Source organism: Gallinula chloropus, assembly GCF_964237585.1.
Source record: "Gallinula chloropus genome assembly, chromosome: 5".
Classification (NCBI taxonomy): Eukaryota; Metazoa; Chordata; class Aves; order Gruiformes; family Rallidae; genus Gallinula; species Gallinula chloropus.
This window is the reverse complement of record NC_140090.1, coordinates 45,208,088-45,234,287: the sequence shown is the minus strand read 5'-3', so window position 1 is coordinate 45,234,287 and position 26,200 is coordinate 45,208,088. Positions and strand designations below refer to the sequence as shown.

At 40.4% G+C, this 26,200-nt stretch overlaps 1 protein-coding gene across 1 annotated transcript in view; it reads left to right on the top strand.

Moving 5' to 3' along the window:
• Window positions 1-26,200, top strand: part of CTNNA3 (catenin alpha 3) — a gene marked incomplete at its 3' end in the record, with an annotated part of 494,076 nt that overhangs the window by 308,932 nt on the left and 158,944 nt on the right. Inside the window, exon 8 of the mRNA XM_084264912.1 lies at window positions 1,826-1,978. Within this exon, the coding sequence (XP_084121038.1) occupies window positions 1,826-1,978 (153 nt within the window). The remainder of the gene's footprint in view (window positions 1-1,825; window positions 1,979-26,200) is intronic.

Sequence of the window (26,200 nt, the reverse complement as noted above, 5' to 3'; positions counted from 1 at the left end):
TCACCACAAATGTGACTAAGGTCACTGCAGTCACTGGCCCTCAAATAATACTGTAAGGCTGCAAATGTCCGGCAGTCTGGGCTGTGCAGAACTCAAACACATTTCTCTTGAAGGTAATGAATCATCAGCCATGGGTATGGTTCTGCAGCTTTTTGTTGCTGATCATCATAAATTGAAATCTTAATGTTTAAACTGTGATTCATCAAGGTCACATTCACGTACTTCTTTTTAAGCTTTCTTCAGTTGGACTATTCCAACCCAGAAATTTTAATAGATAACTTGGCAGGATTGGAGGTTTGATGTCTTTTGTTTCTGGTAGCTAAACCTTTTAATATTTTTTTTTTTAATAAAGCTGGGAATATGGACATGACAGTAAACATCCATTTTAGTATTGGAATCCCATAGCCTTTGTCTTTGTAAATTAATTCTGAGAACATACATTGTTTCCAGATAGCGTATCCTAATATGATAATCTACACTAAATTTCAAGACAAAAACCCATTCCACACATAAGCTTACCTGTATCTTTTTTGGAGGATTTGTCTGTCCCATGTGCCTGGTGAGTCAGTGATAGCTGGCTTTAGATGGTGGGCCTATCCAAATCCTAGTGGTGGTGTTCACATCCAAATCTTGTCTTGAAAATGAACAGATTTTTCTGCTGTTATTTCCACTATGCATGTTCACTGTCCTACTGACAGTGACCCAGCATCAAAAAGCTTGTGGTGGTTTGCATTTTTCTAGATTTACCAATCCTTTGCTTCTACTGAGTTTTCACATAGATACATTGGAGGAAAAAGCTAAGCGGAAAAATGTCCTTTGGGTACAAACCTGTCAGCATGTAAAAGCTTAAAAGCCTCTTGTGTTCTTTTCTGTTCCAATCAATATTTTTTACATCTATTGTAAAAATAATCTTTTTATTCAGTGAGCTCACTCGTTCAACTGCGTTGCAGGTATTGCTACGGCCAGTGGAGTTCTTGTGGGGTTCTCTGATTAAAATGAACAGCTGTGATATGTGAGTTTATAACACGGAAAATAACCTCTTAAGTAACGTCCCAGTGATCGGTTATAAGCTTACATGAAACCCCATGTAAGAGAGCTAATTTGTACCAGAATGTTACACTTCTGTAATAATTTAAGAGGTTCAAGAACAATTAATTTTAATAGAGAAAATGGAACTTCAGACTCATTTGTAGTTCTTTTTGCTCTCTTAATCCATTGCCAGGTGTCATAATCCGTAATCTCATTGATATACTTACCATGAAGGCTGCCATTTTGCTAATGAAAGTGTATTGTTGGGTTTTCCAACAAGGTAGAAAACATTTGGGCAATTTTGCAATTCTGAAAACATGTGATGTAGAGTACTTTGTGAGTGCAAACCTAATTGGATTAATTTTTTTCTTTGTAAAATGAAATAGCCTCCCCTCTTGGCATCCAACCCTCATGAGTGAATACCCAGGAGACATTAGGTTTGGTCTAACAATAATTTTTCATGTGTGGAATAATTCAAGTAGTCTATTCATCAAAGAACATTAATTTTTTTGGTGTCCCTTGATTTCAACAATTTAAAATGTTTTATGTATTCCTACTCATGCACAAATATATATTTAGGTAGTAGTATATTAAAATTATCCCTAAAATTAAATAGAGTTGTCTGTGTAATATAAAAAATTGTAGCTGTGGTAGGTTTCAGATGCCTAATCCTGCAAATAATGCAAGAAAACTGTGGGTACATGTTTATGCTATAAAATACAAATGGACAATAATTACGTTAGACTTTAATAAATGGTCCAATTAACAAATCCTAATGTAATGCTTTCTTTTGCAGCTCCGTAAAGCCATTATAGATCACATCTCCGACTCCTTTTTAGATACCACTGTTCCACTTTTAGTTCTCATTGAAGCTGCTAAAAATGGAAGAGAGAAAGAAATAAAGGAATATGCTGCTATATTTCGAGAACATACCAGCAGGCTTGTGGAGGTAAGTTTGATGGAGTTGCACTTTTTTGGAATATACTGCATAGGTGACCTGTCACTGCACGTTTCCTTTGCTGCCAGATATTTTAAATCAATTAAGCCTGGCATTTCAGGAAAGAATACATAAATGGCCTAGGGTAACAGTAAAAAAAAACCTGCAGTTTTTATACAATGGTATTCAGGTGGGTTTTCCTGAAGTTCAACAACGCCAGGTGTAAGGTTCTGCACCTGGTAGGAGCAATCCCAAACAAGCAAGTCCAGAAGATGACGAAAGGGCTGGAGCACCTCTCCTGTGAAGGCAGGCTGAGATAGCTGGGGTTGGTCAGCCTGGAGAAAAGAAAGCTCTGGGGAGACCTTACAGCAGCATTCCAGTACTTGAAGGGGCTGGAAAGCTGGAGAGAGGGACTGGTTACAAGAGCACACGGTGACAGGACAAGGGGGAATGCTTTTAAGCTGAAAGAGGGGAGATTTAAATTAGTTACTGGGAAGAAATTCTTCTCTGTGAGGGTGGTGAGGCCCTTGCACAGTCTGCCCAGAGAAGCTGTGGATGTTGTCCCTTCCCTGGACACACTCAAACTTTGGGCAACCTGCGCTAGTGGAGGGTGTCCCTACCTGTGGCAGGGGGTTGGAACAAGATGATCCTTTCCAACCCAAACCAGCCTAAGATTCTTTGATTCATTACGTGGTGGGAAATTTTGAGAAATTATTGTAAGCCTTTCCACAAAGGTAGTGAGAATTTGATCAAATGTGTGATCCTAAGGAGTAATATTAGCTCGTGGTGTATGGAACACTATTATCCACGCTTGCATGGGAACATCGTATATGCATTAGTTGCTTGCCAGCTTTCTCACTGTGGAAGTTTATAGCCTGTGTAATGATATGCTGAATAGGAACGGTGCTCCGCTCACAGGTTAGATCTGTGAACCCTCCAGCAGACTTCTGACTCTCAGATCCAGAACTGAAGGGTCTCCACAGACTGAAAGCATGTTGGCGTACATGCTGAATAAATAAACTTGCATCCATTGCATATTCAGGAATAATTTCTAAAGGATGTACTTTATTACTTAGAAATGATACTTTTTCATTTCTTAGAAATGTGCGGGGGGGGGTTGTTGGCCAATCAGTTCTGCAATTGTGACTAAATATTCACTGACTTAAACTCATTCACACTAGAGTTTGAAACACTGCTGGAATACCAAAGTTGTGGATTTTACAGGACTATTATTTCAAGGGCCTGTAAGGAATGCATTGCTAGTTTTACTTGGGGTTTTTTTAAGCTTTTGGTGCTTTTGTGTGCAGTAATGCAAAAATGGAGAAAATCAATGAATTCAGTCTGTGGCTGAAAATTTACTTAGGAAAACTATTTGGCATAGAATTAATTCATTAATCTGGGGTGATCTACAGATAATGAAAGACAAATGGAAAAACAGCTGAAGTAAAAGCATTTACGTTTCTCCTCTTCGTAATCTAGTTACAGGATAAGATAGTTATTACTCTGCAGTACACAGGAGCATCTCATTTTTACTCTGCTGCAAAATCAGATGAAAGCTAAAGCACAAACCGAGAGTTTTAAAACTTTTCCAGAGCTTCAATACCAAAGCTAAACCAGCCTGAATGTATTGATTTTTAGAAAGGACAGGTGATCTCTGAAGATCTGATAACTTTTCTGAATTTGGAATGGAGTCCAGGTCAGCTGAAATACCCAAATCATTATTCAATATAGAACATGTGCACCTAAAAATCCAATATTCATTTCCCTTTGTGGGTTTGAATTTGTTTCCCAAAGGCAAGGAATAGCTGGCTATCAGGGCAGGTTTGTGATAAAAAGAGGTTGATGGCTGCACAGCTACACTGCCTAAAAAAATCTGCATGGATGTGTAGCAGCTGTCTGTGAACACAAGAAGACTTGCTTTAATTTGTCAAGGAACATAACAGATAGATCTTCCTAACCTCTTTAGTGAGCTAAGAACACCTACAGCAGAGTTCTGCAATTCCAGCATAGTTAATACCTAGAAAGGACAAAAGGAAGGAAGGGAAGGGAAGGGAAGGGAAGGGAGTGGAAAGAAGGAAGGAAAGGAAAGGAAAAGAAGGACGGAAAGGAAGGAAGAAAGACTGACTTTACTGGTTCATTTTCCAGTGTCTTCTGCAAAGTGATAACAGTGATGCCTCAAAACTTACAGATTGCCTCCATTCACCTCGCTGAACTTCAGAACTCACTGGTTTTATCTAAACTTTTTGAAAAAAATCAGTTAATCCCAACAGCATCATCAAAGAAGAAGAATGATTTTGGCAGCTGTTTTGTGGACAGAGTAGTATCAATTTACTTGATGTAAATTGAATGCTGTTTAAATACATTAGAGCTGTAAATTGGAAGTGTGTTTTGGTTTTAGTCAGCCAAAACCTGCTAAACTAAAAATATTTCTGTTTTTTTTTTTATATTAACAGTAGTAAAGCACAGTACTGATGCTTTAATTTGTCAAGGAACATAAATCTTCCTAACCTCAGTGCTCGCAGGTGTATGCACTTCAGAACCTCAGAAATGGCAGATACATGTGGAGCTTGGTTTCCCACTGAACACAGTGCCATGGGGAATGGCTATTCCATAGAAAACAGGTGCTGCTAAAAGTGCTAGCAAAATCAGGGAGCCTGATCCTGCAAGAAGGACAGGTCAGGTAGAAAGGAGACGAGTTGGCTCTGGATTCTTGCTCCTTCTATTCATCATTTATTTAGAAAAGAATTTACTTCTTTCTTGGTTAAACTTCTACTATGAAAGCATCACTTGCCCCTTTGGGGCAGGTGCCCAGCCTTCTGCCAAGGATATGGTCCATAACATGGTGTCTGCTGTCTGTAAGGTTTTGAGTTGGAAGACAGGCAAATTCAAGGTCCAGCCTTGTGCAGCATTTCTAGAGCTTATGAGAAAGTTGTCAAGCAACTTTGTGTTTTATTAGAAGGTCTTCAAGGGGCAGTTAGGATTTGCATGTTTGCAGGAGAGTCATAGAATCATAGAATGATAGAATGGTCTGGGTTGGAAGGGACCCCAAGGATCATAGAGCTCCAACCCCCTGCCACAGGCAGGGCCACCAACCTCCAGGCCTGGATCTACACAAGGCTGACCAGGGCCCCATCCAACCTGGCCTTGAACATCTCCAGGGACGGGGCATCCACTATTTCTCTGGGCAGCCTGTTCCAGCACCTCACCACTCTTTCTGAAAATAACTTCCCCCTAACATCTAATCTAAACCTTCCCTCCTTTAGCTTTAGTCCATTCCTCCTTGTCCTGCCATTATCTGCTCTTTTAAAAAGTTGAATCCCCTCCTGCTTATAAGCTCCCTTCAGGTACTGGAAGGCTGCAATGAGGCCCCCCCGCAGCCTTCTCTTCTCCAGGCTGAACAAGCCCAGTTCCCTCAGCCTCTCTTTGTAGGGCAGGTGCTCCAGCCCTCTAATCATCCTTGTGGCCTCCTCTGAACCCTCTCCAACAGTTCCACATCCTTCTTGTATTGGGAGCCCCAGATCTGGACACAGGACTCCAGATGGGGCCTCATGAGGGCAGAGTAGAGGGGGACAATCACCTCCCTGTCCCTGCTGGCCACTCCTCTCCTGATGGAGCCCAGGATACCATTGGCCCTACGAGCTACAAGAGCACACTGCTGGCTCATGTCAAGCTTCTCATCCACCTCACATGCATCCTTTGTTTCCTCTATCATAAAATAAAGAAACAAAATCCCTTTCAACTTGAAGGTTATGAAATAGAAATCTGGAACACGAGTCAGTATGCTAGTGTGGAAACAGACAACTGAGAAAACTTAAGTCAGGTATTGAAGTCAAAGATCAAAGATGGCATATACTTTGCTGTGCAATGCTAACAGAGACAAGAGATGAAGGTAAACTATTTTAAAAGCTAAACAGCTAAGAAAAAATGTTGCAAAAAGTGACATATGACAATAACTGTGCTAGGAAGGCTCGTAGGTATGGTAGATGAGGGATCAGACAATTGTAATATAACTATGAAGGCAGTTTTTGTGACATACAAGGAGTTGGGTGGTTTGCCGGCACCTAATGATACAGCAGAGGCCAGTGATGCAAGGAAGATCACCCATGTTATTAAAATACAAAATACTTTATCAGAAGAAAAAAGTTTCTTTCTTCTGCCAGCTGCAAATAACCTTTATGGAACGTTGGGCATAGAGAAGCTGGCTCAGATGCTGGCAGTCCCTAGTTTTTGTCTTGGAGAACAGAAGTGCTAAGATTTTTTTCAAATTACATTCTTCCTGTGCCTTTGTTCTTCCATGTTCAACACCTTAGGTGTGCATTTGAGCCCTTTGTAAACGTTTGACACCCAGCAGCAAAGAATTTCACAGCTTGACTATGTGCTGTGTAGAGAAATATCTGTGAAACCCCCACATAAACATTTCACTTGCTGTCCCTGAATTCTGGTATCAGAAGAGAAAATGATCACCAGTCCCTATTTTCCATTTTTTCCATTCACATATCCCCATCATAGCCTCCTTCAGTTGTCTGTTTTGCAGGTTGAACATTCCTGGTCTCTTTAAATTTTCCCTGTTTGGAAGCCATAAAACCATCAAACATCTTGCTACCTTCCCTGTACCTTCCAGTTCATGAGGTGGTAGGACAGAACTGTGCATGCTATCCAAGATACTCAGGTGCTTTCACGATCTTCTCTGTTTCCACATCTGTTTAGTTCTTAGCAATGTTTCTTCTCAGATGACTGCTGAACACGAAACTGCAGCTTTCACAGGAAGTTTATATGATGACCCCAAAATCTTATGCCTAATTAGTACTTGTTTACTGAGGTCCATCATATATATGTAATACTAGATTTTTGTTTTACCCCCAAATTATTCACTTTACATCCTTATAGACTGAATTTCATCTTGTAGTTACCATCTAGTCATCTAGTACTGTGAAGTCCCCTTGCAAATCTTATTAGCTCTTTTGCATAATACTCTGAGTAACTTTGTGAAAGATGTGTAAAAAAAAAAAAAAAAAGAAAAGTTAATGTAGACACTGTCACTGCAAGGAAATTTCTCATCTGCCTCCACTTTCCTGCTGCTTTGTTCCTCAGGTTGAAAAACATGATGATCCTCTACCTGTACCAGCTGGGAACTACTGGTTACTCAGCCAGCCCAACCATTAGCAAAGCCCTAAATTTCCTCCTTACCATATTCTAGGAGGAGTGGTAGGATCTATATGCCTGATCTCAGTACCGCATACACAATACAATTAACGGTCTAGCTCTTTCTTGGCATCCTCAGGGAGGACATTTTCCATTGCCTCCACGTGTGGAAAAAGGCCTGGCCATTTCTGCCTGATTTTAACATTGCTCTTCTAAAAGCTATTTATGGCATAAGAAATCTTTGTGACTATTTTCTTTTCATCATATAAACTTTTTGCACTTGGAGCTATGGGCTGTCAAGTCAGCTGTATGCTGAGGAAACAGTATTTTTTTAAAAATGCTTTTCCTGTATCCAGTCATGAGTTCAACTTCAGGGTGTCTCCTCTTTAAAACACAGCATGGCAGCTTTAGCCTGTGAAACACACTCTTCCAGCTGACCACATTCCACACACCTAGGAGGCTTCAGAACAACTTTGTTTTGCTGTGGTGATGGTGTTAGTGTTGCACCAATGGTGAATTTCATTATACCAATTTTAAAATGGAATCAGAACAGCACACTGTAATCAAGAGAGGATATTTGCATTCTCCAAATCATCAGAGAACCGTACTTTGAATCAGCATGGTTTTATTAGGTCCTCTCGTGTGTCCTTTGTGAATGCCAATATACACTCTGTTATTCTGTGACTCTGTCAGGCGCCAATGATGCTGCTCTTGCCACACTGATAAAATCAGTGTTTAATTTACATTCCATGATATTTCATTTGATTGCAGAAATTTGCAGAATAGATTTCTGAATCTGGTCCACAAAGATGTGTGTGTTTGTGCAGTCAGATCTCCAGTCACTTAAAAACTGATTTTAGAATTGCAGCCAGCAAGCCCAACAGTGATGGGTAATGTAATGATGTCCATTTTGAAGTAAAACAAACCATTGATATTTGTGTTATTTCCAGTTTAAGCATTTGCTTGTAAATGAAAACATGTATGAACAGCACCGCATCCCCTGTACCTGCCATATCATTTCATTTGCTGTTTTACTTGTTTTGTCTTTTTTTGAAGTTGAAGAAGGCAAGTAGGTATTCTGAAATGGGATTGTTTTTACAGTGTAAAACCTCATTAAACTACTCTTAACCCAAGAAAAAGATGTCCCTAGGAAGATTTCCCTTGCTTATCTCAAGTGCCTGTCTCACCCTTGACTGAATAACTAGTTCAGTCTGGGTGTGTAACTTCTAGATAGCTGAAGTGAGGTCAGTTTTACCTTGAGAGATAAATGTTGGTCTGCTTTGAGACATACATTGTTGTATTGTGTTTTGTTCCATATAGCTGGTTTTAATCAGGTGCATCCTATTTTTTCCATGTTGTTTTTGCATCTGTTTTTGAAAAATCAAGGATGCTTGAACAGCAGGTTCTGATTTTAGTTTGTATATAAATAGACTGACTTGGACATTATAAAAACAAAGGTTCATCTTCTCACAAAGGTTTCTCCAGCAATGAATTTGATATGAAAATTAGAAGTACTACTTGAAATATCAAGAGATTTTTCCTGTAGTTTTTATTTTAATCTGAAAATGAAAATATTTCCAATAGAACCAATAGGTCTTGAGAAAGAACATCCTTTTTTTTTCCTCTTTGAATATAAAATGTTAATTGAGCTTAGCTAAATTGCCCTCTACACTCTTACTGCTCATATTGTAATTTAAGAAACAAACAGTATTCTCATAGGCCATTGACCTTTGTAAATCAGCTTGAGGATTAATATCTCTTAGAAATCTCTCTCTTCTGAATTAGCAATTGGAAGTTACAGTCTTTCTTTTAGAAATTGATTAAAGACAATATAATTATAACAATATAATACTCTTCAGAAGCACATATGTAAATGCAGTGAAATACAAACATCAGCGACATAGAAAGAATGAACATCCCACCAGATTGGGGGCAATGATGTTTCCTAAGGTGGCAACAGCTACGCGTATTATCTTCTTCCTTGTTTTAGGTCTTCTGTCTCCTGAGTTTATTAACTGCTCTGTGCTTTTACCCTAGAGGTTTCCCTAGAGGCTCTTGCTTCTGTTAAATGCAGACACCTGGGATGTTAGCCACACATTATGTTAGAACATTATTTCCTGGTGCTTTGTGGACCGTGCGAGTATCCGGAAAGCTCAAACAGTGGCAAACTATTTGAGATACCTTGTTTAACACCTTTGCACTATGATATCTGCACATTAATTGCGCAAACCAGAAGCTCTTAGCTGTCAGTATGAATAGTATTCTCAAATATATGGAGGAAGCGTGATGCTACTACTTACTAAAAAGGAAAAAAAAACCCACAACATAGAAATGCCCATTTTGGCAACTGTATTGAATACTTCTACATACAAAGTAGAGACTCAGCAGCTGAAGTATTTTCATGAGTACCATAAAGGTCACATTAAACATTCTTCAGATGGCAGTTATTCTAGCCCACCAGTGCTTTACATTGCTCATACACTGCATTGAATATTTGGAAGTCTGCATATTGATTTTGTGACACTGAAAAACTAGGATATATTGTAGAATGAAAAAAGCAACCAGATTTGGGTGAAGATTCTGTCTGTACTCTGTGTCATTGTCTGGGAGCCTTGGCTAAAATAAATTCCCAAAAGATGTGTCTCTGTTATAAAATGCTTGTTATTAACTGGAATTCCTTATTACAGGGCAGCAATTTCAATAAAAATATTTGAAAAATGAAGATTCACTACGCTGCAATTTCACACATTTCGTGGGTTTGCTTTGAAATGCCCTTTCCTTTAAAATGTTACAATGAAATTGCAGATCTGAGATACTTGATTCTATGGAAGCTTTTTCAAACAGTCTTCTAGGAAATTTCAAAGTTTGCTCTTATCTGAATATAAATACTGTTCAAAGATATGACAATTTTGGCAACATAATAACCAAAAGCCTTAGGTGACCTGGTTGTGCTTTAGAGTCCCTTGTACCACGTGTCTCTCTAGTGAATACAGTGCTCTGGCCTGTGGCTGACTTCTGCCAAAGACCAAAACAAATTCAGATATTGAGAGAAGTAGTATCTAAGAATGAACGAAAGGAAGACTGAAATGTGGCATCTACACTGGGGAAAAAGCAGGCCCTCTGTGACTAGAAATTTCTTGTTTGGGAAAGTTGACAGGCTGTTCTCCTGAGCAGATCTATCAAAGAGATGTAATGCTTCCTGAGAGGAGGACTGATAGGCTGGGTGAACTTGAGATTAAAAAATGAATTTGATGGGAGCCGGGAAGAATCTTCTGATTATCTTTTCTTTTGGCACAGATGCAAATCTTCCACTGCACTGTTTAAAGGTCAGCTGTACCAAGCAGAGGCTGAGAGATTGAATAGGAGAAGAGGAGGCAATGATGAAGTGAACTTCATGTTGTTCTTCTTCTCTTCTCTTGGCATATGAATATATGATATTCTCTGTAGTTCGAACTAATAACACTAACGTCAGATATACAACTCTGATACATAAACTTGAGGGTTTAGCCTATTGCCTAATTCTTGCCCTTGTTTTTTTCAGTGTTGTCTGTATGACAGTAGTGCTGGCTTCTAGGAACTGGAGTTTCTAAGGTTGAATCTTACAAACAGTGGGCATTAACAGACAGCATGGATATTTAAGTGCATAGGTACTGTAAGATAGAACAGCAAAGACATGCAGGATATTAAGACTGTTGTTAACAAACAAGTTTGGCAGTTCATATAAAGATTTTCAGTGCTGGAAATCCAGCTACATCTATTGAAGGTGAATTCTCCTTATGAAAACATTCTTTCTAAATGAAGTTAAATGATGTAAAGGAGAAAAAAGTCTTGAGTTGTACAAATATATGTAGAGAAATAAATTCTTTTGTCACTTGCTAGTTGAACAAGATACAAGACACACAGGAACAAACTATACAAATACTGACAGAATGTTAATTTACTTTATGAAAAAAATTGTTAAGATCTTGAATAAAATAACTTGCTGGCTCGTAGCTTCAGCTACTTCTAAAAGCAGCTTTTTAAAAGATGTGACAGCTCTCCTGAAATGTGTTGGGAGAACTTTGCTTTACATCTTATAATTTGGGTCCAGGCACTCCTCGCTTGACATAGGTGCTGTGCACCTGGGGCAGTGGTCTCTGTCTCTGGATAGCACAGCACAACGATGAGGATAAGGGAAATTCATTTAAATCACCTTCACTGGAGAGTTCATAGCTTCTTGTCATTATTAACATGATCAAACTTGTGCGTGTGTGTATGTGCAATGACAGCAGTCGGGTTTTGGCTCCTTTATAATTTTGTATTTAAATATATGTTTTTAGTTTGTTGGTTCAGAGCCTTCCTTCTCTAACTAGGAGCTGGACCCAGAATGTGTGCTTGAATTCATGTGAGCCAAACTCACGTTAGTGCTCACACTTCACAGAAATGAAGTTCTTCAAAGGTAGTGTTTATTTCATTTGTGTTTCAGTAGCACTCTGGAGACTCCAAGAAATATCTCAGTCCCCAGTTCTGGGAAACCCAATGAGACAGATAAACTGCAGGAGACAGAAGGGGAGAAGGAATCTGTTAACTGGATCAGTGGTGAGGCCTGGAATAAAGCAGATAAGTGAATTCAATGAAGTCAGAATCAGTCACCATTAAATTCTGTTAAGAATGTCCACGTAAGGGTTTATCTGAATTAACTCTTTTTGTTTTTACAGTCATTAATTGGCACAATTTCTAGAGTGAAATTGGGGTTTGATATAGATAAAAACTATTTGCCATTCAATTATAATGCCATTTAAGCGAAAAAATATAGAAGAACTTCTGTATGGTACAAATTAAATATTTTTGGTGTTAAACATGTTAATCTAAATGTTTTCAAAGCCAGCACAGTGGAAGTAATAGTAACTAAATAGTAGTCAAAATTCACCAGTATGGACAATAGCTTAATAAGCATACAACAAGAAAGGCTGCAGCATCCGCTCAAGCAAAACCCAGGGCCACTGGCTCTTAAACTAAAGCTTTCTATATCTGCTTCTTGTGGAAAACAGCTTGGCCAAAGGTCAGTTTCAATGTGGAATCTGCAATTTAATGGTGAAAAGCTGCTTTTCATTTTATATGTAAACAGTAAAAACTTCTCTTCAAACACAGTGGCAAAGTTCTCACTGCTTCAATCTGTTTTATTGACATATATATAAGGGATGATTGCTCTTATTTGCCACTTTGACTGTAATTTGCCACGTCTCTAGATGTCTGAGAGCAATTCACCACAGCTCTGCAAGATGCAGGCAAAAAGCCCTAAAAAAGTCATCTCACTCTGGTGTTTTCCTGAGTCTAGTCTACAAGAACCAACCTTCAGGCAGCCTGTGACTGTTCTTTTAACCTCTCAGCATCCAGTGCATAAGGACTACATCTCCTTCACATGACTTTTTTTTTTTTTACTCAGAGGTAAGGATCATTAGAAGAAAGCTACTTGAATTCTAAAGACCAACAAAACTCCCCCATTTACCATCCCAAGTAATACTTGCGTAGCTTCCTGGCACATGCCAATTGGATCTAAAATGGAATTTAACTATCCATTAATGAATTTTGCTTTACATACTGAACTACTGTGTATACAAAGTACTGTCAACTGGCAGATTCTGGTTTCATCCTACCACCTCAAAGCCAAGAGGGAATTGACTGTGCTCAGCACTGCACTCATTTCTATGGGTTTTCATCGCAGACTGGTAAGCACTAAAGAAAAACAACATTTTAATGCTTCATCACTAGTTCTGTAGAATTGATTTTGCTGAGCTACTGAACACCAAAACTATTTCTGACAGTAGCAAAACTCCCTGAGAACTGCATACATAGAGGTCAAGCTGACAGTTAAGTGGAACATTTTTATTAACTTTCAGAATATCAGAAGATAACAGAATCTCTTCTCATTCTTCTTCAAAACATAATCAGAAAACAAGAAACATGAATACTGTTGTGTTTCTAGCTTTGCACAGTTCAACACTAAGGAACTTTGTCTCCAGGAATAAGATACAAGTCTAGGGCTTGTCATTTTTTTGCTGGCGGCTCTGTTGTTACTATTCTTCTTTAACCCATAACACACTTTTGGTGATACCATCATATAATTGCACCTGTGTCAAAATAGACTCTAAATTGAAGAGTGTCTCCTCATCCCTATTTTTGCATCACAATTTAACTTCTATTAGTCATGGAGATGGCCCTGCTCAGCCACTGTCACTGGGATGTGGGATCCCGTCGTACAGTGGGATCTCCAGCCACAGAACTGAAGTGTGGTTTTCCGCTTGAAGGAGCATGTATCTCTAACATGAAGCAGTCAGTGTATAGAGATATGAATGCAGAATATTGGCCAGCATTTTGGGAGTAAAATGTACCTGCCAGCAGACTAGGAAGGCATTTTGTGTAAATCAGATGAGCATGTCTAAGCACAATCAATATTTATGAATGGGAAGTATATTCTTGTTACTTTGCTGTGCTAATTTCTAGAATCAGTCTGTCCTTGACAAATTAGCTCTCCTCTCATCACACACTTGTTTAAATGCTTACGTAGCGAGTTAACATCATGCTTTGGTTTTGAGAAGAAAACCACCTTCAGGTTGCTAATTTCTCTATGTATCCTCGGTTTGTGTGATTCAGATTTCCTGTTCAGCACTGCCCTGGATTTCACTGACTGTTACACTCTGGGGAGAGACCCTGTTCAGGCAGTATTTAGTTAATGGCACAGTCTTGAGATGGGGGTAGCGGAGGGTCCTTTCTCAGAAGTTCTTCATTGCCACAGTTCCGTTAAATCCAAAGATCTTCATGGATCCAAGTATCTTGTTCTTGATGTGTAGAGGCTGGTAGATGGATGCTTAATTGTGAGCTAATGTGGTCAAAATCGTGAATTAAGAAAAATTATATGATAAAATTAGCTTAAGTCAAGCATGTCATTCTAAACAGATGTGGACTTCAAGGGTTTGAACCTTGCTATTTTGGGCCTCACAGAATTCCAGCATCTTGCAGTGAGTCCTGAATTCATAATGCTAGAATTTTTTACACCTTTATGTAATTAATCAAATAAGGTCCGACTTTGCTATCACTGATTGAGCTTCAGTTGATAAGTGGTGACATTTTCATTAATCCTCTTAATCATAGCCTTTATTGCATAAGTGCAAAGCAAGGGAACAAAAGATAAACAACCCGAAGATTTATCAGACTTTCTGTGTCTGAGGGGCATATTTCAAGAGCTAGAAATGTCAGCCACCTAGTACGGAGAGGCAGGGTGTACTGCAAGTTATAGGAGCTCCAAAAGGCTAATTATCAACACGGACTCTTCGTCGTAATACAGCCGGTTACCCTTCTCGCTGATAGTGTAAAGACAGCCGACACAAGTGCGGTGGCAGCGATTTGTATTTTTTCTGGTATGAAAGCAGATTCAGAAGTTCCTCAGAATATTAGAAATTAGGGTGCTTGCAATTCAGTCTTACGTCCCCAAAGGTCTCAGTTTTGACAGTACTGATCAGTAATGAGCCAGTCACCATAACAGAATAGTTCTGAAAGTGCTAAAAAAGGCATGTGACATAAAAATGTTACAGTCAGTTTGCTAGAGCTTGTGTGCACTTCCTAAATACCAAGTATCACTGTGTGTGTTTGGTGGCTTGGTTTGCTTTCTCCCCTTGAAACATGGATGCTGTGATATCTGGTGGAGGAGGAGGTTTATTCCTGTCAGTGGAGGTGCTGAATATTCCTTGTTCTACGTGACCCCCTATTGTCAGAGGTCGACCTGTAAAAGACTGTTATTCTGACAAATGATGCCCCTATTGCATCAAGTTGTCCAATTGTATCTCGAATTCTTGAGGAAAGAGAAATGTATCTGCATGTATAGCATGCCTGCGTGTGCGTGTATATATCATGGATGCATAGCGAATAGGTTTGCATTGATTTCTCCTCTTTTGGAAACCTGATTTCTAGCTTAAAGCACAAGGCTTTGTTTTAAGTTGTTATTACTCAGGCTAATGAAAGTCAAGAGTCATATGGATGGTGGGGAGGTGATTAGAGAGCTATCGTGATTTCACAAAGGGCAAATTATGTCTGCCTAATCTGTCGTGCCTATGATGGAGCGACTGTGTTGGTGAATAAGGGAAGAGCAACAGATGTTGTCTGTCTTGACTTCCTTACGGCCTTTGACACGGTCCCATACAACATCCTTGTTGCTAAATTGGAGAGAAGGTTGGTGGATGGATAAGGAATTGGCCAGATAGCTGCATCCAGAGAGTTGCATTCAACAATTCAGTGTCCATATGGAGATCAGTAACAAGTGGCGTCCTTCAGGGAGTTGCACTGGGACCAGTACCGTTCACTATCTTATTAAGGACATAGACAGTGGGATTGAGTGCACCATTAGCAAGTCTGTGGGTTACACCAAGCTGGTGAAGTTGATGTGCTTGAAGAAGGGGATGAAAAGTCCCCAGAGGGACCTTGACAGGCTTGAGGGGTGGGACCGTGTGAACCTCATGAAGTTCAAAGCCAGGGGTGCAAGATCCTACATCTGGGTTGGGGCAGTCACAAGCACCAGTACAGACTGGAGGATGAATTGATTGAAAGCAGCCCTATGGAAAGAGCCTGGGGGTTATTGGTAAATGAAAAATCAGATACAACATGGCAATGTGCACTCACAGCTCAGAAAGCCAGCCACATGCTGGGCTGCATCTAAAAAGTGTGACCAGCAGATCGAGGGAGGTGATTTGCCCCTCTGATCTGGTGAGACCCCCACCTTGAGTACTGCGTCCAGCTCTGGGGTCCCCAGTATAAGACAGACGATCAGGGGGCTGGAGCACCTCTTCTATCAGGATGGGCTGAGAAACTTGAGAGATTTGGGGTTGTTGAGTCTGGAGAATTTATAGCAGCCTGCCAGTACTTAAAGGGGGTATATATAAAAAGATGGAGAGTGATATTTTAATTTTTTTTTTTCTGTAAATGGCAGGACGGGGGGGGATGTCTTTAAGCTGAAGGGGGAGAGATTTAGATTAGATATGGCGAAGAAATTCTCCCTTGTGCAGGGCGGGGAGGCCGTGGCACAGGCTGCCCAGAAAAGCCACTGGGTCCCTGTCAGTATTCCAGGCAAGTGTGGATGGGGCTTTGGGCACCCTGGGCTGGTGGAGGGTGTCCCTGCCCATGGCAGGGGGCTGGGACTAGACAATCCCTTCCAACCCAGAGCATTCTATGATTTTAAGAGTATTTTGTAGAGGGTCAGGCAGCATTTTTCTTTGCTTAGTTTAATCACTTTTCTAGGAATCTGTCTGGGTACTTTAGCACTGTCAAATGGCTTTTGCAGTAGTATTTTTGTTCCCTACTGACAGGGTGATGCTTTTTACGAGACTGTATTTAATACAAGTTCTTTAATGCATTGAAATAACTGAGAAATGTTCTTGTTCTGAAATGTGGCCTATGCACAATACTTGTATTTGAGGCAAGGAAACAAAAAGTAGGCCAAATCCTTTTGTAATATACACTTAACAGCATAAATAGAATTACAGTAGTGGCTGAACTCTCCTTAAAGAAAAAAAAAAAGAGGAAATTATTGAGAAAACCTATGATGGGAAGTCATGGACGAGAACGTCTGATCACAAGGAAGGCAAGTTATCTTTTTTTAACAGGGAAGTTGGGTGGTTTTGGTTTTGACATCTTGGCAGAGACAAAAGGCATGTACTGTTAGGTATTCCCCTTTGGTATGATTCATCCTCTGCAGAAGCTCTTTGAAAGAAACTGATCAACGAACTCAACCACGTTCATGATATTAAACTGCTTTTTAGTAACTGGTAGCCTAGTATTCAAAATACTGCGCTCATGAAGAATTTCTAAAACTTTTTTCTTTGGAAAACCATGGGCTGGGCTTGCTAGACAGCAGGAGGCTCCTTGCTAGATGCAGCGGGACAGAATTAAAGTATCTGGGCATGTTTTTCTTAATGGACTGTTCTCAATCACAACATGATCAGCTCTCTTTCACCTCATCAGTCCAGTAAAGGGACAGAGGGACGATAGCAGCCATATCCCATGTAATTTTGCAATGGGAAGTCCAGAACCATTCTGAGTTTCAGCCTAGTTAACACGTACCCTGTCAACCCTTTAGTAGAAATAATGTCTAGGGTGTAATTCTAGACTTCCTTGCACTGAAATTTGTTTCCTCTGAAACCTGTTAGTAACCCCCTGTTGCTGTTGGACGGATTTCTACTGCGCATTAAGTTTGTTTCTCATCTGTGCATTGCTCTGCGGTGGTCAACAGTAAATTCAGTTGCCCTTTGTCAAGGCCAGTCTGCATAGGAGTTTTGTCAGTGAATTTAGTAGCATCACAGCCCTGCACTTTGAATTCTACCCACCTGCTTCAGGGTGAGCCCCCACAGTGCCTCAGACTGCACTGTGAGCTGCAGTCTGGAAATCTGGAAGATTTTACACGTAAGTTTTGGTTGCAAGGCTTATGAATGGTTTTATGTTTTTGTTTGAGATCAATTCTACCTTTCCTTGGCCAGAGATCACATGGCAAAAATGAGTCAGGTATTTCTTATAAAATGTTTCATGAACCTTTAAACTCAATTAACAGGAAATAAAGGCTTCCACTGACACCGAAACATTTTATGTTAGTTCCACATCTATTCCATGCAAGCTGCAGTACCAAGGGGGCTTCCTCCGGTTCCCCTGCAACTGGAATTCGGGATCAGCAGTGGCAGGAGCACAGCTGCTAACACCATTCACAGGACAGAGAACAAAAACGGATAAACCGGAGGAGAATTACTTAGACATGCATTGAAGGGAGAAAGGAATGGTAAAATCAATGAGCGTTTTAATGATATTTTTACAAGATACTGGACAGGTGGCCTGTGGTGGGTGCGTAACAATAGACTGTTAATGCTGTAATGACACAATGCTTAAGAATATAATCTGTGCCCACAGCACGGCTTAGATTTTTACCACTCGATCAGTGTAACTTTTGTTTTTCTTTACAGAGATGTTGATTATTTAGGATGCATACATGTGTGTACTTCATTGTGAGTTATGGATTACTTTAGAGCCATTGCAACTACAGCTGGCTTGCATGTTTCATAAAAAGCTCCCTAAACCTGTGTACTGCTTGGCATCTCAGTGCAACGGCTGGATTTCCTTTGGTCTGGAAGTGTTTGAGCGGAGGGAGCACACACACACAAGACCTTGTGTCTGTCCCGGAGGGGTAGGTAAGACTGGGCAAGAAGAAGCCCAGCCGCTGGCAGCAGGGGAGCAGAGCCTTCCATGTGTCTCTCCACGGCGCTGACCTTGCATCGAAAAGGCCCTTCTGCCCCAGCTGGCGGTGCTGCGGTCCGTACCGCCGCCTCTCTCCTCCCGTTGCGGGAGCAGAGCAGCCTGGGTGCCATCCTTCCATCTTGGTCCCCCTTAGACGCTGCTGGCTGAGGGAGCACCGAGGACGGTCCCAAAGGAGCTGTGAATGGCCGCCGGTGCCCGTGGCGGGGCTGGAGGGGAAGGGGGGAAGTCGGGGTTTGCGCACAGCCCGCTAAGCCAGGTGCGGCCGAATGGCCGGTGCCTCGCGGAATCGCTTCGCCCTTTCTGGAAGGTTCGGCCGACGCTCGCCGGCTGCGGGCACGCGGAGCGCTCGGAGGAGGCCGGGTGAGTGGTGGGGGTGGTCGCGTGGCTCTCTGTGGAGCTGTTAATGCGGGCTGCTGAGCGTGAGGTTCCGCCTTTCGGAAGGACGAGGCCGCCAGTCCTGGGCGAGGCTTCTCTGTGGGCTGTCCCGGTGGTGCTGATGGGAGCTGCGCCAGCAGGCAGTAGCGGCCCTGTCTGTGGCGGTTTTCTTTGGCAAGCGGCAAGCGCGGTGGTCCTTGCTTTAAGGACTCATTTTCTGCAGCATAAAATCTGAAATACCGACCTGTGAGGCGACGAGAGAAAACAATATAAAGATGTACCTTTTGCCTTGGGTTGCCAGGCTTTCGATTTTCAGTTCTTTGAGGCGGGATGCCTGGCTGCCTCTGAGCGAAGGACTGTGCTCAGCAGTAACTGGAGCACTCCTGTGAGGAGAGCCTGCTTACCTGTGGAAGCCAGTCCACAGCTCGCTTTTTGCAGGAGTAATTTGGCCAGTATTTTTACTTTTATGCATTATCCTTAGTGCTGTTTGGTGACGGAGTGGGAAAGTTGCCCTTCTCTGGATGGCTTTTTTCAAATCCTGTACTGTGGAAGCAGGGCAAGAATAGACTAAAAGTCTTTGTAATAACACTGGAAACATTAAGGTATATTGCGTCTCATGTAACTGGGTTACTTTTCAAAGAGAGATGTTGGAATTGCTGAGTTCTGCAGTAAGTTTTAGACACTATACAGACTTATTTGTTTGAATTTGTCACATGCAGTTTGCAAGGCAGCACCGTGTCCTGCAGAAAGTTAAGTAGGTGCTGTTAGTGGTGGGTGTGTGACAATTAATATGGAAGTTTGGGTGGCTGATATGAACTACATTATTTCTGATAAACTTGTGTACTGAATTTCTGTTACTGAGTAAAGGTATGCTTCTATCTCCTTGTCTTGCTTCTGTTCAACTATGGAAGAAAGTGTTCATTTATGCTTCTAGGTGTGCATTAACATTCTGCATGTCTGATTTGATTCAGCTGTCGCTAACCCTTGATATCTTACAGGTGACTCTTGTGTTGTTCTCATCTATAATTCTGTACCAGGTAGTTAATGAGAGTTGAGAATGAACAAGAATATAGGTAACGGCTTCTTGGTGGAAGTGCATACCCCCTCTCCCTCCTCTCTTTCTCTCACACACACTCCCCTCCATTCCAGAAACCTATATTGCTGTGTGTTTTCTATATTGCCGAAGCAGGTGGTCAGTATCAATGTTAGATATTAAATGAATTGCCATGCTTGCTGGACAGGCAAAAGTTCTGCGAAGGGTGATCCCAGGATAGGTTAAATTCCAAAGATATCCTTTGTTGCAAGGATATTTCATTTTCTTGAATTGTCTATAGATTTTGGTAGTGGTTTCCCTCCCCTTCCCCCCCCCCCCCATGTTATCAATTTTTGGTGTTTTTGGTACAGTGTTTATTAGATTTCTGAGTGGTTGTTCTCTTAACTTTACAGAGGTGAATTCTGGTTTTCGTGTATCATCAATTTCATTTAAGCTGAGTATGACTGACCCTTTATTTATATAGTTGTAAGTCTATAACGTTTTAAACCAGTCTAGGTGTTGCATCAGAATAATATGCTTAAAGAAAACATAGCTGGTTTTGCAAAATAGAAATGTCTGTTTCTTGTAGGGACTGCTGCTGTTTTGAACTCTTACAAGAACTGGTCCCTAAACTGTGCTTTTGTTTCTCATTCAAAAAAAAAAGTCACACGTCCTACTTGAAAGAATTGAAAACATTTACATTGGGATGAAGGAAAAATACTTTCTGGCTGTGTAATCTAGTGAGTGCACTGCTGGAAAGAGGTGTTTCTTCTCCTGCTCTGCTAATATTTATTACATGTTAAGTGAGAGTTGTGTTAATTTTGTTTTGTTATCACACTGCCTCTCTTTAACTCAAACTCATTTAAATAATAGAGGGTGTCTGCATCTTGGAGGAAGCAAGCTGCATCTCCTAGGCCTGATTTCTATCTCCTTTACCCAGTCAGACGCAAAGGTAAAGATTTTGATTCTGACAACAGGAAGAAATTTTGTGCTTAGGGGAAACAAAGGTCACTTGAGTATACTTGGCTATTTGTATGACAAAGTGTGCGTGCATTATTTAGTCTAAGAGAAAAATCTTTAAAACGAGGGTAATGGATATTGTGTTGTAGAATATTTGAACAATGGATAATAAGAAAATAACTTTGAATATCTTTGTGTATACATCTGGATCTTTCATTTGTTTTATAGAGGAAGAGGACCTGAAACCTTGAGTATTCTAATGACAGTTTATTATGTGTGTTGCATTTCACAGCTTCATAGAATCTTAGGCGTTGGAAGGGACCTCCAGAGATCATTGAGTCCAACCCCCCTGCCAGAGCAGGTTCCCTAGGATGGGTTGCACAGGTCAGCATCCAGATGGGTCTAGAATATCTCCAGAGAAGGAGACTCCACACACCCCTGGCCAGCCTGTCCCAGGGCTCCCTCACCGGGAAGAAGTTCTTCTGCAGATTGGTGCAGAGCTTCCCGTGCTCCAACTTGCAGCCATTGCCCCTTTTCCTATCCCCACAGACACTGAGAAGAGACTGGCCATTTCCCCTTGTGTCCCACCCTTCAGATATTGATAAACATTGATTAAATCCCCTCTCAGTCTTCCGGCTGAACAGCCCCAGGTCACTCAGCCTTTCCTCATAGGGGAGATGCTCCAGGCTCCCAATCATCTTTGTAGCCCTCCTCTGGACTCTTTCCAGCACATCCCTGGCAGCCCAGAACTGGATACAGTATTTGCCTCTTTATTATTTAGGTGCCTGACATAGAGGGTTTTAGGCAGGGAGGAAAGGAAAAAAGAAAGGTTTATGCAAAAGAGATACTTGAAACTCTTAACCACCTAGAAACAAAAAAAAAAAAAAGGGTTTAGGGGGGGAAACAGGCAAAGCGTTTCCTCTCATAAGATGCTATTTTATTTAAGAACTGGAAAATAAATGGAATATTTGGAATTTGAGATGTTATGTTTGTTTTGAGAACTGCTTGGTCCGCCCTGATCCTTACTGGCTTTCGCTGGTGATAGATGTTTATCAAATCCTACTGGTGTCGGGTCAACAACAGATGGTGGAGCCCAGCTCACTTAACCTGTTTAGAAGCACCTCTGTGTGTGTGTGCGCTAGCCAGTTCTCTTAAAGACTGCAGTGAATTTTGATTATTTCTCCTTTTGTAAGAGAAATTTTAGGAAATTGGCTAATTCTGTGTGTGACTGATGGCCTCTGTCTTCCTCCATGGTTAACTACATTTGGGTTTGTTGCCAAACTGAGATAAAGAAAATCAAAGGGTTGGTTATTGGTTACACAATTATAGAATCTGATTATTCCCTTTCTCCTTTTGAAAAGTTTTTTTTTCTGCTTATTACAATATTTTTGTCTACTAAAGTTTTTTTGGTTTTTACTGGCTTTTTTTTTCTCTGCATGAGGACAGGTAAGGACAAGGTGGTAAAACAGATGGATTTTAGACAGTTTTTTGCTTTTCCTTTCTTTTCAATAGTTTTCTTTATATTTCTATACTCTTGTGGTATTGTTGGAAAGCCTTCTTGTTAATATGTCAGCAAATGGTGCTAAAAGAGGTGTCATAAAGTAGTTTACATTTACCTCTTTCACTTGCTATTGCGTTTGGACCTAAGAAAGGACCTTTCTTCAGGTATCAAAGGCCACTTTGTGGTTATTCCAGTAGATAAAGTCTGGTGCTGGTGTGGATGGTATGTTTTTAGGGAAGCTGTTGGTAATACACAGATAGGTCATGCTTACAGACAATTTCTATTTAGTGGACTCATCAACTGACCTGGGTTGCCATAGCACAAGTGTAATCCCCAAGCAGTATCTTTTCCTTGCTTGTAATCAGAGCTTGGCACACTGAGGGTCTGGAGAGGGAATCCTTAACTTAGCTCTTCAGTTCTTCAGAGTGGTGAGGGAAAACTTAATGGGGCTCTGCATCAAGCCTGACACCTTTATTGAAAAGGAAATAATTTCTGAAATGTTGCTGTGCAGAATTCTCTCTCACACATGTGCAGTCTTGGCCTCGAGAGACCTGTGTGTAATTTATTTCCCATTTTTATTTTGGTTGAGGCCCAGTTTGTCCAAAGGGTCTCCTAAATAAACTTGCGTGAGAGAAGACTTGTCTGAGCACAGGGACTTGAAATAAACAGGTTGCAGTGGGTCCTACATTTAAGTTGGTTTTAAAAAAAATCTAGTCCATTGCTATTTAAGTACCCTTTATTGATTGTGGATGCATGTTCTTTAGCATGCTTGACAAATAACATTACAGGAAGAACTTCAAGTTACATAATACTGTGAGGGGTTTCTTCATGTTAACAAGGTAGTTGGTTACAGCTGAACAGGGGCAGTGATAAGTCTCCAGTGAACAAGGTAGAGTGAATTTTGTTGAATCAGTAGTGATTATGGCAGTAATGGAGACCTATGCAGTTCAGCTCTGCAGAAAATGAAAAAGAGAGAGACATGAAAAATTGTGAGATGTGCAAAAGGAACCCAAAGATGAACAGAGACTTGCAGCTATGTAATGCCCCCAGTAGTTAAATTTGCAGATTCAAGAATCTTTCTGAAAGAATGGAAGGTGAAAAATTAAAACAGAAGAGGAAAGCAACATGATGCATTAAATGTGGTTTTGAGTTTAGTTTCTAAATTTACTCCCACAGAAGTAAAAACTAATAAAAAATAAAGGAATAGTGTAATTGTTGACCTGAATTATCCCAAAGCATTTTACGAACCATGTAAAAATAATGTATAAACTTTGGCAGCATCTTATAAATCTCTCAGGACTACTGTTTGGCTTGATCAGGAAAGAAATTAAGTTTTATGGTGGAAAATGGGTTGGAAAACAAGTAGCATTGTGATATTACTTTGTTGCCCAGTGGAGGTAAGTTTTCAGTCCAGGAATACGTTTTTTCACTATAAACAAATATTCTAGTCTATGTAAGTTTTATTAAGCTCATAAAAATGCACATAATAATCATAAATGCATATAAAAGTGCAGCAATGACTAGGAGACCTACATACATCAATGTAGCCTTTTCCTTATAAAACATAGAGTAATTATATATTGTTGACCTTCCTAGTTTTTCCATGGCATTTTCTTTTGTACAGTCATTTTCCTCAAGGCTTCATGAATAAAGCTATTGGTAGACACTAAGAATGTGTAATAAACTTGTAAAAGACAGTTCCTACAAAATTTGAAGTAGAATCTGCAAGTACCATTTTTTCATTTCTAGTTGCAGGAGAGCATGCAAAAAGTTAAAATGAATTTATATAGAGTATCTAATTTATGTCAAAATCCACATTAACTGCTGCAGTGCTGAAATTCAGGTGCTATTCCCTGGTTTGTTATTCAGTTGCTCCTGACTTCTACAAACAAAGTGTCTTCTGAGCTAGGATTACTCGTGTTTAATCCACTCTACCTCAGTGGATTGCTTTGTTGTATTTATATCTGTGTTGTGTCCCTCCCAGGAGTTTGTGTTGTGTCCTTCCCACCAGTTAAAGTGCCTGTTAAAAAACTTGTTTAATAATTTCAGGAATATGAAAGAATTGTGTGTTGGCATATGTTTTGCATGCAGGTAACGTGCACCAAACAGTAGAGCCTTTATTGCCTTCATAATCTAAAAATCAGACTAATAGAGTATTTTATCTAGTGTCAGTGCTACACTTACCCGCTCTGTTCAAAGTCTTCCTCTTCCCACTACACCTTAACTAGTGCATTAATTGATGTTGCTATAAATCATCATGGATGGTTTGTTCACTGTTCATGTTTTCAAGAAAGAAATGGGTGACTGCTTTCATAGTATCTTGGAAACGTTTGGGAAGAATGATTGTGGAGAGACACATTGAATTGAGTAGTGCAAGTTGAACAAATCCACTTTTTCATGTGGTTAAAAATAAAGTTGAAAAATTTCTGATATCCGTTTTTTTTTCTTTTTTTTCTTAAGTTCTGCTTAGAGCTGATTTCAATCAAAGCAGCCTCCAAGAAAGCTTGTCTTTGTCCTGACAAACTTTACCCTTCAAAGAGTGATTTTCTGATGGAAAGAAATTGCTGTCTCTTCATTTTTCGATTTTATTTTTGAGGTTGCAGTGTTCGGGCTTGAAGTCCTGTGAAGGAAAGCTAGTGTCTCAGAGAATATAAAAGTAGTGTAATGTATCTGTGTAATGTATCCTGGAGAGAGTCCAAAGAAGGGCCACAAAGATGATTAGGGGCCTGGAACATCTCCCCTATGAGGATAAGCTGAGTAAACTGGGACTCTTCAGCCTTGAGAAGAGAAGACTAAGGGGGGACCTAATTAAAGTTTATAATTATCTGAAGCAGGGGATGCAGGGGGAATCAGCCAGCCCCTTTTCAGTGGTCTGTGGGGATCGGACAAGGGGCAATGACTGCAAGTTGGAACACAGGAAGTTCCGCACCAACATGCGGAAGAACTTTTTCACAGTGAGGGTGACAGAGCACTGGGACAGGCTGCTCAGGGAGGTGGTGGAGTCTCCATCTCTGGAGATATTCAAGACCTGTCTGGACGCCTATCTGAGTGATATGTCCTAGGGAGCTGCTTTGGCAGGGGGGTTGGACCCGATGATCTCTTAAGGTCCCTTCCAACGCCTATGATTCTATGATTCTATGAATTTACATTGTTTAGAGGGAGAGACTGTGGCATAATATAGGATATTAGCTATTTGAGAAACCTTCCTAGATGTGCATGATACTTTAAGGCAAGTAAGTTGATAGTTCTTCTCTGAGTTTGGACTTGACTTTTTTTTTTTTTAAATGAGTTATAAGCATTTAGTATTGATGAAACAGCCTGACATCTGTGCCAGGAGAAGGGAAAAATTCTTCCCATTTTGTGACGAAAACAGAAGATCTGCTAATGTTGATCAAAATGAAAGGCAAATGATTAAGTTCACTGTTGGTATAGCACAGTAGTTTGAATTTCAAATAACCCAGTAGAAATTTAACATAGTAAGTGTATTTATGGTAAAGCAGTCAAATGCTACTCTCTTCAACTGCATCGCTTTTTAAAAGACATACAGACCTTGGGTAGGTTTTGGTTGTAAATCAGGACCTGACATAAATTCCTAATCCTTATTTTGCTACCTGAGTTATTAATTGGGCCATCACCAAGAAATACTTTTGAGTTGAAGAATCAAGAGGGAAAATGTAAGATCAGAAACAATTTATCTTCAAAAACAAACAAACAAACAAAGTATAAAAACCCTAACCCTAATAGCTGTTGACCTCAAATAGAAGAGAATACTTGTCAATTAAGAGATTGTTCCCAACCTGAGCATGTTTTTCAGAGAACCATCATGCTTTTTTACTTCTTTTTAACCTTTCTGTGATATGGTAACATAATTTGTCCCCAGGTGTTGATGATCTGCTGCACAGAGCGATTGGCACAGAATGGTTTAGAGTTAATTCTCGCCTTTTGAGCAGAGGGT